This window comes from Mangifera indica, chromosome 2 (genome assembly GCF_011075055.1).
Source record: "Mangifera indica cultivar Alphonso chromosome 2, CATAS_Mindica_2.1, whole genome shotgun sequence".
NCBI lineage: Eukaryota > Viridiplantae > Streptophyta > Magnoliopsida > Sapindales > Anacardiaceae > Mangifera > Mangifera indica.
The window spans coordinates 22,989,196-23,003,829 of NC_058138.1; the positions used below are offsets into that span (position 1 = coordinate 22,989,196).

At 30.9% G+C, this 14,634-nt stretch overlaps 3 protein-coding genes across 9 annotated transcripts in view; all 3 read right to left on the minus strand.

The window, feature by feature from the left end:
• Nucleotides 1-14,634, minus strand: part of LOC123208291 (UPF0481 protein At3g47200-like) — a 52,477-nt gene that overhangs the window by 28,679 nt on the left and 9,164 nt on the right. The window lies entirely within an intron of this gene.
• Nucleotides 1-14,634, minus strand: part of LOC123208292 (UPF0481 protein At3g47200-like) — a 51,001-nt gene that overhangs the window by 13,682 nt on the left and 22,685 nt on the right. The window lies entirely within an intron of this gene.
• LOC123208294 (UPF0481 protein At3g47200-like) lies at nucleotides 3,672-6,074 on the minus strand. The gene is made up of 2 exons (XM_044625692.1): nucleotides 5,476-6,074; nucleotides 3,672-5,154 (listed from the first exon to the last, which is right to left on the minus strand). The coding sequence occupies exon 2, from the start codon at nucleotides 5,148-5,150 to the stop codon at nucleotides 3,876-3,878; it is 1,275 nt and encodes a 424-aa protein (XP_044481627.1). The 5' UTR covers nucleotides 5,151-5,154; nucleotides 5,476-6,074; the 3' UTR covers nucleotides 3,672-3,875.

A 14,634-nucleotide genomic window follows, 5' to 3' on the forward strand; every position in this document is an offset into this window, starting at 1 on the left:
TATATATATTATATGTAACATAAAATATTAATAACTATAATTTAAATTATAATATAAATTAGATCAAATTACAATTTCAATTTAGTTTAATTTATTTTAAAAAATTTTTATATGTTTTTTAAATTTAATTTTTAAAATATATCAAAACATATCAATTCAGATCCAATCTACGGTATTTGATTTTATAGAACAGCGTCCGTTCAAAAATGCTAATTCAACACTCTCGAGGTGCTCATAGATGAACTGTCAATCCATTAATATATTATTATCATAGTAAGTTTGAATGCATGGTAGAGCCATCTGACAACAATAATTTAATTTGACAACAATAATATATAATAGTAAGTTTAAATGGCAAATAAATCATTAATTTTTTATATCCACCCTACTGCATTATATAATATATTTATTATATTATTATATATCATTTTATATGATACGTTTTTTAATAAAAAAATAAAATATTAAAAAATCATAATTGATATATCATCATTTTGAAAAATATTACAAATACCTTTAATATTTAAAATTTTTTATTTACACTTATACTATATCATCATTTTCTCTGTAAAAGTATATCGATAATATATATTAGATAATAAGATATATATCATATTATATTATACATCTATTGTATTGTATTAATTCAATGCACCTTATGATACTTATAATTTTTTATATCTATTGTATCATATATGATAAAATATTAATAATTATAATTTAAACTATAATTTAAATCAGATTAAATTATATTTTTTAATTTTAATTTGATTTATTTAAAAAATTTTGCAAATTATTTTTTAAAGTTTAGTTTAAAAAATTTGGTTTGATTTATTTTAAATATTTTTTAATTAAGACAACAAATTTTTTAATTGAAGTTTGAATTCTTTTTCTGATTGGGCTCCAACCAAGGAAGATAAAACCGTTGAATTGCTTTATAAGAATTTTGCAATTTCTAAGTTGGCAGGTGTTTGACAAATATGATTGAATTTTCACTTTAATTATATGAGAATGCTCATGTTTTTCCCACCATTTGCCTTTAAATTTGGGTGTTTGAACCAAATTTCTAAGCTTCTTTTTGGGCGCATTTAAAATTTAATTTAAAGAAATGGTAAGATTCTTGGATGGGTTGAGGGAAGATATTTGGCATAAGACAAAATAAACTCTACCATGAAATAAACCAATATAAAATTTTCAATATTGTATTTCATCTGAAATAGATCATCCAAAAGTGTCTAAATTGATCATTTTGACAAAACAAAACATGAAACCATGCATTTTGGTAGTTTTAATATGTCACTATAATAAATATTCAATTTAACAATGAAATATTTATGAATAATTTTAATTTTATCCCCAAATACTACTTTTAAGAAAGAAATTTTAATTTCGTCCGAAAATATTACTTTTAACGATAAAATTTCAATTTCATCATAGAATGATTATTTTAAAAGATGAAATTTCCTAAAACTTAGGATTCATTTTTTGAAGTAATTTTAGTTTCATCTCAAAATGATAATTTTATGGATAAAATTTTAATTTCATTCTAAAATAATTACTTTTAGGGACAAAATTCCAATTTTTTTCTTAAAATGATTATTTTAGGGGACGAATTAAAACATAGGATATCACAAAAAAATTGTATATGCTCATATGCATAATATAAAGCGTTGCATGTGGCCTGTAACAAGTTTCAAGAAAGGCTATCCATGCGGCATTTGATTTTTGGCCAAAACGTTATTTTGAACCAAAGTTTTAACTCAATCTAAAAACTACACTTATGACAGAAAAAAAATCTAAACACTTATCCATCCTTAAACTTTCGTTAAAATTATCATTAAATATAGGGGTAAAACTGTTATTTAATGATAATATTAAATAATATTTAATTTATCTTATTTCTTTTCTCAGATTTTGAAAATTCATATTCACTTTAAACCTTAACTTTGAAAAAGTGATTTTTTTTTTTCAAATTCCTAGGCTTTTTCTTCACCCCTTCCTTTAGCGGTCATTAGACACCTTGAACTTTGTTGGACGACAATTGTCGTTCATTCTTGTCATCCAGATTTAAATAACGCTCATCACTTATGTTTAAACGATACAGCGTCATCCTTGGACGATAGTCGTTGTCTAGAGATTGTCTTTTGGATGACAATGATATCTTCGTCCACCGCAAGGGCCACTGTTTGCCAAAGGAATTAGTCAAATTTTTGGTTTGATATCCTAAGGGGGAAAAATGAATTTTTCAAAATTTAATCTTAGAAAAAAATTGTTAATTTTTCAAACTAAAGAGGGAAAATGAGATATAATTTTAATTATTTTAATATTATTAATAAAATGATAATTTTACTATTTAACCCTAACAAAAAATTAGCGAGTGTATCCTAACAGACTAAAACTTGAATGAATATTTGAATTTTTCATTTAACGCAACTATATATTTGTCATTTCACCAAAACTTGGGTGGGACATAACCCTTTGGTTTTGATCTTTCATCTTAGAATTTAGACAAACTTAACAAATTAACTATTATGTATAAGGCAAAGTGTTTGTGCACCTAAATAGTTGAGGGGTCGAGATGGCCTTCCAGTTCCCGAGAGCTTCCTTTTTCTCAGATATCAAAGCTTGCAGAGATTTATTATTATTTGTGTTTTTTTAATTAAGTAAATAATTTTTTCATAGTTCACAAATACAAAAGAGATTTGAACCTGCGTCTTCTATTTAAAAGTTTCCTCTTTGATAATGTCTTTTGTCTCTTCTTCCTCCGCGTAAGGGATTAAAAAAATTAGGATTTCTTTTACTTTGGTTTTGGATTAATCCTGAAATACAAGTGATGCTAATTCCTTTTTTTAAGCTGTTCAACTATCGAAGGAATAAGAATGAACTTCAAGAATCCATTCATTAATTGATAATTATGTATCTTTCTAATCATGCACAGCTTCCTTTATTATAATGCTAGTGTCCAGACCACTCACCGGTGATCCCCTGTCACTCTCTTCACGTCAAAGCACCGCAGCTTCGGCTCCCTCAAAATCACTATTGTTCCTCAAATTAAGAACAAGTTTCCCGATGACAGTCGTGCAGAATGTAACTGTGAAACAAGTATAAATATCTCCAAAAACGCCCCATGCCACTTCAAATTAACCAAACCAATTCAGCTCGAATAGATGTTTTCAAATTGAATTTAAGCTGATGTTCCAGTTCTATAGTATAGTATTTGACAGATTTTTCTAACAAATTTTTATTTTTTTCAGAGTTAAAAAGTGGGAAAATGTTTTATTTCACTTCACTTGGGAAGCTTACAAAATTATATGCAGTAATGTTTTTTATGGCTGCTAGCTGTTCATATTGCACAGACGCTCAAATTCAAGGGCAGACATGAAACCCAATATGAAGGTGTCGACCAACTGATGATCAGATCAAATATATCGAAGTCTGATTTCTGAAGATACGTCACAAAGCAAAAAATGTTGCAGTACAATTACAGAGAGAAGTATTATTAAACGCCAACTTAGAACACTCCATCTAATACAAAATTATAATAAAAACATGTTACAAGTTTGAAGGCTCTGCCCCTTGCACCCCGTATACGCCAACGCAAGGACTTATAGGTTAATCGGTCGCCAATTCCAATAATTTGTTGGCATTTAAAAAAATGTTAAACACCTGGCTGAAAGTTACATGGGAGTGATTGTGACTCCTTTTCTTGCCTTTTATACGAATACCACTCATTTCCAAATTCATTGTTCCGATAACAAAAGACACAGTAGTCACTGACAAGAGAAAGAAGATGGCTTTTTCAAACATAAATGATAACATTACACCGACAGATATTGGTCGGTTTATAAACTACTAATTAAAATCAATTACATAGTTTACTTCATAGAAGACATGAATTTCATGAGCTTGAGCAACGAGGATCCGGCTTCTGTAACAGTGGCTGTGCCTCTCCAAAGGTCCTTAAAGTAGACACTTTTTAACTTTGCCTTTGTATGGTTCCAAGGATCATTGTAGTCTGCCTTCAATTCCATGCCAGTCTTATAATAACACGATTTACTTCTATGAATTTCCAAGCTAAGTCTGTTAAACAGATTCACTACAGAAATATTGTCCCCCATACGATTCTTAATAATCTCTTTTCTAACAAGCAAATCGACATCTTTTTCAGTATTAATCAGATAATCCATCAGCCTCACGTAATTGCAAACTCGAGTATCCGATGGGTAGTGACACTGCTCCAAAGCCATTATGTTTCGAAGCAAACGTTCAGTTCCATAATTAGTCACAACCAAATGAGGTATTTGCAGTTCATGAACTTCAAACCATGGAATCAGCCGCTTTCGCTTCTCAAATCTTATGTCAAGCAACGATGTTCCTGCAATGCCCTTTAACTTCACCCCCGACTCACGCAACTTCACTGCACAAGGCAAATCTGAAATGAATCCCTGCTCTAAATTCTTTCTCCGGGGGAAGTTTTCAAAAAGGGTGCTTCTTCTCAAGTCGGTGAAATGTTTAACCACAATCTCAGCTGGTAAGGTATTGGATAAATATAAGAATTTATGACAAAGTTCCCAGAAAGTTGGGGTTTCGAAAGCTAAACTGTATAGCTCCTCCAGGACAAAGAATGGAAGTTGATTTTCGAGTAGTTGCAGGTCCATCCTTAGAGCAAATCTAGTTGTTGGTATCTTCAACAGAAAGTCATCACTTCCATCGTTATGGTAGCTTCTGAGGAAGAGCTCGAGAATGAAGACAGCGTCGTGTTCAACCATGGTTGTAAACTCAAGACTCTCCATTTTAATTATATCTCCATAACACTTTCGAATTCGTTGTTCGTTGTTTTTTATGAAGCTTAGAAGTTCGTTCCATTTCTCTTTCGTTATTCGCTGACGAAAACTTTTCTTGTATGTGGCTTTCTGTCTTTCCATAAAAGCTAGTTCTTCTTTGCCCCGGTGAAGAGGACCTATTGAAACTAATCGAGGAGTATAGGCTTCTTCGTTTATTCTACGGATGCATTTAGGAACCCTGCAAATATAACACTCAACAGCAAGCTCAGGATCTAAATACTGCTCTGCAGTTATATCAATTAGCAAGTCCTTGCTCTGGTCCTCATCTTTAATGGGAGCTGTACCAGTACTCATCTTCAAACCCATATTCCTAAAAACAAAGAAGACTAGGATTAAGATCGACTGTAATCCATATTGAACAACAAGGACGGAGCCAAGGACAGTGAAATACATATGGTATGGGTAATGCATTTGACATATATATTAAAGAAAAATGTTAAAACTTAGGGTCAAGTGACGCCCCTTGCCCCCTCTCTCCATCCCTATCGAACAATTAAACATAGAGAAAAAAAAAAAGGAATCTATTCCATCCAATCTGAACCTCTTGGTGAAGAAAAATAAATAAAACGAGGTTTCTAGCAACCAATGATCACACGGAAATCAGAGAGAACATAAGCGACTATATAAGAACCTGAATATTTGGGCAGGAGATGAAGAAATAATGTTGTGGTTGAGAGCAACAGTTTCCCCAGATCTTCCTCTCTAATATGGTGAAAGCTCACAAGGATTTGTTGCTTCTGGCATCTCTCTGCGTACGAAGACTAAAGCAATGTGAAACAGGCGTCACATGCTTTCTAATCCTCCTCGGCCAATGCAAAAAATTCCCATTTTTAAATGGCCGATCGACTATTTCCCACCCAAATTTTGCCGATTACGACGAACGAGACCTTTCACGATATAATCGTCACCGTCCCTAAATTAACTAGATTTTCGAGACAAAACAAATTTAAAACCAGAGAATGATAGAAGGAACCGAAATAGACAGACAGAAGAGGAGAAAAAGAACAAGTTGAGAGTCCAGGGTTAAGAGCGAAGACCGTCGGAGCACCTGGGTGAGATGACGGCTCACTGATACTTATATAGAGAAGCGAATGGGCTAGGGTTTGTGAAAGTATTACTTCATAGGGTTTTATTCTTATTTCTATTGTGTGGGTTGGTGCATGTTTTTGATAACGCAGACGCTTTTGAGAGACTTGTCTTGTGCCGTCCGATCTCTGATGTGCCGTGGAGTAGACGCCTCACATCGAAAGGGGGTGTACTCCTAGACAGTGCATCACATATTAGATACATAGTTTAGAATACGAAACAAAAATAATTATAATAATAAAAAATAACCAAATTATTATGAGTAATTAATTAAATTAGTTAAACTACAGTAGAATTGTACAATTTTAACCATTATTTATAATATAACAAAAAATATATGAGTAATATATTTTTCTTTTGAAAATATATTACGCACGGGTGCCTGTGCATCATTTGAATATTTATTTTGCAAGAGCATTGATATCTTTGATGACTTTTGCAAACATGTTTTAATTTTTTTTTTTCAAACTTTATTCAAGAAATCTTGTGTTTTTTGTTTATCTCTTTTGTTTTTTTTTTTTTTTTTGGCTTGACTCTCCATTATCCTGTAACAGGGATAATAAATCTTTTAATTTAAATTTGAGGAGTTCTTTTGATTAGGGTCTAGTTAGGGAAGATAAAATCATTACTTTGCTTTGCAAGAATTTTGCAGTTTCTAAAAGGATTACATTTGTCAGTTGGGGGTGTTTAACAAATATGATTGAATTTTCTTTTTAGTTATATAGGAATAATCGTAATTTTTTTACCATTTAACTTTAAATTTTCTTATTAATTAAGGAATTTAGGCTCTTGAACCAATAATTTCATAATCTTATAAATAAATTCATGAGAGATAGAATCTTGATGAGAAATGAAGAGTTGGTTGGAAAAGAGCTTCCTTTTGGGAGCATTTTTTATTTAAAAAAATTGTAAAATTTTTGGATGGGTTGAGGGAAAATATCTAGTATAAGACCAAATAACTTACACTATTAAATAAAACAATATGAAAATTTAAATATTGTGTTTCACTTGAAATAAATTATTTAGAGTATCTAAATTGGCCATTTAGATAGAATAAAATATGAAACTATGCATTTTAGTAATCTCAATATGTGTATCCAAAGGAGTCTTTTTGTCAAAAATTATTAAGTAATCTCAATATGTGTATCCAAAGTAATCTCAATACATTTTAGTAATTTTGTCAAAAATCACGGGTGATTGTGCGTCATTTGAGTTTTTATTTTGCAGGTCTTATAAAAATTATTAAGTATTTTTGCAGATGAATTTATCATAAATCTTGATTCTTCCAAACTTTTCTTTTGAAAATTAGTCACGTGTGGTTATGCATCATTTTAATATTTATTTTGCAGGAGCATTCATATCTTCAATGACTTTTACCAACACGGTTTAATTATTATTAATTTTTTTCATTTTAAAATATGGCTTTAACAATTTTCAAATTAAACAAAATTGTAGACTATTTTTTTAAAACATATATATGTTTGATAAAATTTTTAATAAACAATTAAGTATATAATTTTTTATTTTTTTTATTTTTTTTAAATATATTTTGTATATATATTTTATATTTTAAAAAATTATAATTTTATTAAATGTATATAAATGAATGTTTTAATATAACAAAAAAGAATGGTTTTAAAAGGTTTCAATCGTGGTAATCAAATTATGTATTAAAAATTTAATTTTTTAATTATGTATCATATTATATTATACGTTTTTTAATTAAAAAATAATAAAATATTAAAAAATCATAATTGATATATTATCATTTTAAAAATTATTACAAATAATATTTTAAAATTTTATATATATATTTATATTATATGATTATTTAAAAAAAAAAGATATTTTAATAATATATCTTATATAATATGATATATATCATATCATATAATATATTTATTATATTATATTAATTTAATAAATTTTATAACAACATTAATGTGCCCTTGGGTTTTTCCCATTGAGCTTGAATCCGAGTTGGGACCGAGTCAGGCTGTGCCACATCATTTTTCTAGCTATCAGCTCGATGATTGAAGGAAAAATTAATTAGATCCAGTGATTTTACAGGCAGCGTTTCGTTGCGGGAGAACAAAACGGATTGTACAAAATCGCCCCAATCGTTATCAGTTTTATTTTGAAGATCAAAGCTGTCATAATCTTGATTCTGTCATAATCTTGCAGGTGAATCTGCCATAATCTTGATTCTTGCAAACTTTTCTTTTGAAAATTAGTCACATGTGGTTGTGCATCATTCTTTGATGACTTTTGCAAACATGTTTTAATTATTTTGTTTTTTTAATAAAATTTTTAATGAGCATCTTTTCAGAAATCTTAATTCTAGCAAACTGTTTTTTTTTTGGGAAATTTTAAAAAATGGCCAAAATGCCCTCCCATTAAGCAAAAATACCCAAAATCACTATTTCTAAGCCAAAATGCCCAAAATCACTGTTCCAAAAAAAAAAATGCCTATGACTTTTTTTAATACCAAAACTACCCTTCCCCTCATATTTATTAACTCTCCCACTTATTATAGGGTTTTAATGTAATTTTAGATAAATATGAGGGGTTTTTAGATATTTTACATTATAAAGGCATTTTGATATTTATTTATTTATTTCAAACTTTTTCTAAAATGTCAAAATTACCCTTCCCTTCATTTATATAACTCCCCTCACTCATTATGGGGGTTAAAATAATTTTAGATAAATATGAGGGGTTTTTGGATATTTTACATTGTAAAGGCATTTTCATATTTATTTATTTATTTCAAACTATTTCTAAAATGTCAAAATTACCCTTCCCCTCATCTATATAAACCCTCCTCACTCATTTTATTTACACACACTTCTCATATCACTCAAACACTCACTCTCACTTTCATTTTTTTTCAACATCAATTAGTAGGGATTCGTTCGGACGGAAGAAGTTCGTATTTCTGTGTTCGACTCGAAAAAACACTATTCATCAAAAAAAGGTATTTATGCCTATCTTAGTCTAAAACTTAATTTCATTTGTTAAGTTTAGTTTTTATGTTATAATATGGGGGTTAAATGCAATGCTTCACAAGTATAGGGGGTTAAATGTAATTTAGGATAAATATGGGGGTTTTTTTTGATATTTTACATTATAAAGGCATTTTGATATTTATTTATTTATTTATTTAATTACTTTTTCTAAAATGTCAAAATTACCCTTCCTCTCATCTATATAAACCCTCCTCACTCCCTTTATTTACACACACTTCTCATATCACTCAAACACTCACTCTCACTTTCATTTTTTTTCAACATCAATTAGTAGGGATTCATTCGGACGGAAGAAGTTCGTATTTTTGTGTTCGACTCGAAAAAACACTATTCATCAAAAAAAGGTATTTATGCCTATCTTAGTCTAAAACTTAATTTCATTTGTTAAGTTTAGTTTTTATGTTATAATATGGGGGTTAAATGCAATGCTTCACAAGTATAGGGGGTTAAATGTAATTTAGGATAACTATGGGGGTTTTTTGATATTTTACATTATAAAGGCATTTTGATATTTATTTATTTATTTATTTAATTACTTTTTCTAAAATGTCAAATGAAATGTTATTAAAATTAGGGCGCATTTTCATATTAAACATGGTAGGCGCATTATAATTGAAATTATAGGTTTTTTCGAGTTTCACTCCTTTAGGATATATCAATTCACATTTTCCAAATTTTTACAGAATTTTTCGATTGTTGCCATACTAGGGTATTTCAACTTTTAGATTCCGAATTTCAGTTCCGTTTTTTCGAATTTCATCCTTTTAGGATATATCGATTCGTATTTTTAAGATTTCTGAAGAATTTTTCGATTGATGTTATTCTAGGGTATTTCAACTTTTAGAATTCAAATTTCAATTCTGTTTTTTTGAATTTCACTGTTTTAGGATATATCAACTTGTATTTTTCAGATTTTCAAAGAATTGTTTGATTATTACCATTCTAGAGTATTTCAACTTTTAGAATTTGAATTTCAGTTCTGTTTTTTTGAATTTTATCGTTTTAAGATATATCCACTAGTATTTTCCAGATTTCTGAAGAAATTTTTTATTATTGACATTTTAAAGCATTTCAAAGTATAGAATTTGAATATCTATTTCAAAGTATAGATATTATAAAAACGTTTTAAATGGAATGTTACAAACATATAGATGCATTTTGAGGGGTAAAATAACATACGAAAGTGTTATATAAATTGTCAAATAATTATTGGGGGATAAATAAATTATTATAAAAATATTAGGAGTTTTTCTTAATTATTAATAATTGCACAACTGTTTTTCATAGTTATTATTGATTTTTTTATTATAAATGAATAATTATCTTCAAAAACTGGTCATTGCAGGATTCATAATTAAAATGGATGGTTATGCATCAGTTCGTTATCAGGGAGAATGGATTCAAGGTCGCAACAACACAATGAAATATGTTGGAGGAGCCAAACAATTGATTAAAATCCCTTATGGAACAACATTCGAGGGATTTATTGAGCTTTTGACGGAGTCTTGCAGTATTGATCCAATGAAAAACTACATTCAAGTATCAATGAAGCCAAGAAAAATTGAGCTCGACGGCCCCATCCAGATCCAAAATGATGAAGATGTCCAGGGTCTTCTTGATAGTTCCCAGTACTTTCAGGAATGTATTCCTGTATTTGTTACATGTACCCCAATTGAAGGGCAGGAGGATGAAGATGAAGATGAAGATGAAAACGAAAGTAGTTGGGTCAAAAAAGAATATGATTTGGAAAAGTTAATTGATTTCAGTAATGACCCGTTGTATATTGCAAACTCATGGGCTCATGGAGAAAAAGATATAGTTCCCTATTGGGGTGACTTTGATGGAAATGATATGCCCGACATTCCTTCACAAGATGTAGAGCCTGAGTATATGGCATCAGTTACCGAGGGTATGGATAGTTTACAGCTTGAAGATCCTATTTCAGGTGGTGGAAATTATTCTGGGCCATTTTTTGACAATGTCCCCACTGATCCATTTAGGTGGCTTCCTGATTTTCCTCCACAGCCATCAGCATCATCAGGTAGTTCCAGATCGATCCGAGAGGAGCATGGTGTCAAGATAGGGGATATTTTTCATAATAAAGTCCAATTAAAAGACGCCGTGAAGCAATTCGCCTTACTGAAAGGATTTCAATTTGATGTCAAAAAGTCTGACAAGAAACGGTGGGAAATTAAGTGCACGGTCGAAAATTGTAAGTGGTATATACATGCAACCAAGTCCACTGTTGGTGATGTGTGGGGTATCAACTCTATGAATCCTACCCACACATGTTTAGTTGATCAAATCTTGCCACATCACAGACAAGCTGGCGCCCGAGCTTTAGGTCAATTAATGAGATCAAAGTTTGTGATGATTGATCGAATTTATCGGCCTAAAGAAATAATTGTAGACATCGCCGACCGATATAAAATTGATATTTCCTACTCACAGGCTTGGCGGGCAAGAAATTGGGCTATCAATTCATTGAGGGGTTCACCGGAGGAATCTTTTATGCTGTTACCTGATTATTGTTACAATTTACAACGTACTAATCCGGGCACCGTTACTGCTATTGAGAAATTGTTACACCAAGGATTTGCAGTCGTTGCCATGAACCGGGGCATACACGAACCCAATGTAAATCCCCAGCACCGGTCCCGAGCTCCGCCCCCCAGCGTTCACATACAAAAGGCAAAGGAACGAGATCTTGACATGCTTATACTCAATTTTGTTTGTTAAATGATTCTTCATTGTTGTACTTCAGTTTTATGTAACCGATGTATTTTTATTATTGTTTAAAACGTGTAATTGTATTGTCATTTGATGTAATAAATTTAGTGTTTCGTATGAGTTATTTCAGTATTACGTTATTTTCTCTAATTGTTTCAAGTGTGTAAATGTTTGAGTAATCATACGTTTTTATTGTTTTTTCATTACAAGATTATTTAAAAAATGAAATCAAATACAATACACATCCATATATAACCACAAATAAAGTATATCATACACATATACACATACAATAAATATATACATCTAAACATAGGAATAACGATAAATATACATCCGTGAGCTACTCGATACAGTGAAAATACAACTGCGTCGCTAATCGTCGACGCATAGAGGTAGACAACTATCGGGGAAAAACGTAGCTCCGTGCCTACCCGTCTTCTTTTGCGAGAAATATCCTGAGACAATGTAAAAAATTCGTTAGCCATGAGTAAAAACAAATATGTAAACAAATGTATACGTGGAAAAAACATAAAAAGATGAAAAATACCAAATAATAAAAAAGGAAATGACAAAACTTAAAAAACAAGATTTAACTGCCTGATAACGGAATTAAAATTCGAATTCTAAAAGTTGAAAAACCCTAGAACGGAAACAATCAGAAAATCCTTCGAAAATCTGAAAAATATGAGTCCATATCTCGTAAAACGGTTAAATTCAAGAAAACGAAATTGAAATTCGAATTCTAAAAGTTGAAAAACCCTAGAATGGAAACAATCGAAAAATCCTTCAGAAATCTGAAAAATACGAGTCCATATCTCGTAAAACGGTGAAATCCGAAAAAACGGAATTGAAATTCGAATTCTAAAAGTTGAAAAACCCTATAATGGAAACAATCGAAAAATCCTTCGGAAATCTGAAAAATACGAGTCCATATCTCGTAAAACGGTGAAATCCGAAAAAACAGAATTGAAATTCGAATTCTAAAAGTTGAAAAACCCTAGAATGGAAACAATCAAAAAATCCTTCGGAAATCTGAAAAATACGAGTCAATATCTCGTAAAACGGTGAAATCCGAAAAAACGGAATTGAAATTCGAATTCTAAAAGTTGAAAAACCCTAGAATGGAAACAATCGAAAAATCCTTCGGAAATCTGAAAAATACGAGTCCATATCTCGTAAAACGATGAAATCCAAAAAAACGGATTTGAAATTCGAATTCTAAAAGTTGAAAAACCCTAGAATGGAAACAATCGAAAAATGCTTCAGAAATCTGAAAAATACGAGTCCATATCTCGTAAAACGATGAAATCCGAAAAAACGGAATTGAAATTCGAATTCTAAAAGTTGAAAAACCCTAGAACAGAAAAAACGGATATAAAATTCGAAAACTACACAATCAAAAACCCTAGATAAGAAAAATCTCAATTTACCCCCTCATGAAAACTCAAACTCTAAGAGGTCCACTGTGTTCTAAGGAATTTCTCCAGCTTCCCAATATTTTAAAAAAGCTACTTTCCCCCCCCCCCAAAAACAGCCAATCTTGGCTGAAAAGGTCATGCACGATTTTTAGGCTGAAACACTGTTCACAGTCGGACTGCCGATCTCTTCGGCAGTCATTTTCGGCCAAATTTTGGTCGTTTCAGCCTCCGATTTTCACATAAATCAAATCTACACGTTGTCTAACACAAAACCCCTCAATCAATTCAACAAAAACAACCAAGAATCAAAACATTTTAAGCATTATTCAAACCGTAAACCCTAAAATTTCAAATCGAAAAATCTCAATCAAATCTCAATAATATGAGCAATAACTTGATCCAAACAAGATTACGGGAGATATACTAACCTTCTTTGCCATTTTTGGGTGCCGGAAATCAAGAAAATCGACGGAAATCGACGAAAATCAGATCGCCCGTGGGATGAACGTGGTGACGTGAAAAAGTTTTGAAATTTGAGAGAAATGCACAGTAAATTCGCTAATATTATATAATGGATATTTTCGTAATTTCGCCAAACTCACGTTGATGTGATAAATTTCAAAAAAACCCCACGTGGGCTAAGGATCTCCCACGTCACCCCAATTGTTTTAAAAAGCTAAGTTACCCCCCCAAAATTAGGCTGAACGTGGGATTATTATTCTGACGTGGGAAACACTGTTCACAGTCGGACTGCCGATCTCTTCGGTAGTCATTTTCGGCCAAATTTTGGTCGTTTTAGCCACCGATTTTCACATAAATCGAATCTACACGTTGTATAACACAAAACCCCTCAATTAATTCAACAAAAACAACCAAGAATCAAAACATTTTAAGCATTGTTCAAACCGTAAACCCTAAAATTTCAAACCGAAAAATCTCAATCAAATCTCAATAATATGAGCAATAACTTGATTCAAACAAGATTACGGGAGATGTGATAACATTATTTTCCATTTTCGGTTGCCGGAAAGCAAGAAAATCGGCGAAAGTGACGTTCACCGTGGGATTGCCGTGGGATGCGTTAAAAATTCGAATTTTCTTTGAATTGCACAGTGAAAATTTGCTTTGTTTATATATGGGGGCATTTTCGTCATTTCACAAAACCTGGGCATTTTTGCTTAAACCTGAATTTTTTGGGTAATTTCGCTTAGACCCCTTTAATTTTGCCTAATTTTTAAAATTTCCCTTTTTTTTTTTGAAAATTAGTCACCGGTGATTATGCATCATTTGAATCATTTTAAATATGATAGATCATACTGACATTCAAGAGCTTTATTATTTCTTTCTTCACAACTTTCATCATTGGAGGATTCAACCTTCTTTGAGCTTCCCTCAAAGGCTTAGTGTTCTCCTCTAACAAGATTTTATGTATACAAAATGTATAAATTAGAGAAAACATTTTAGGTGTATAAATTTAAGATGTTAAATTTTTAAAATTTTATTGATATTATATTCAACTCAAAT

Bases quoted from the DNA above. Each gene is read 5' to 3' on its own strand.
- LOC123208294 (XM_044625692.1), bottom strand. From the start codon at position 5,150: ATGGGTTTGAAGATGAGTACTGGTACAGCTCCCATTAAAGATGAGGAC.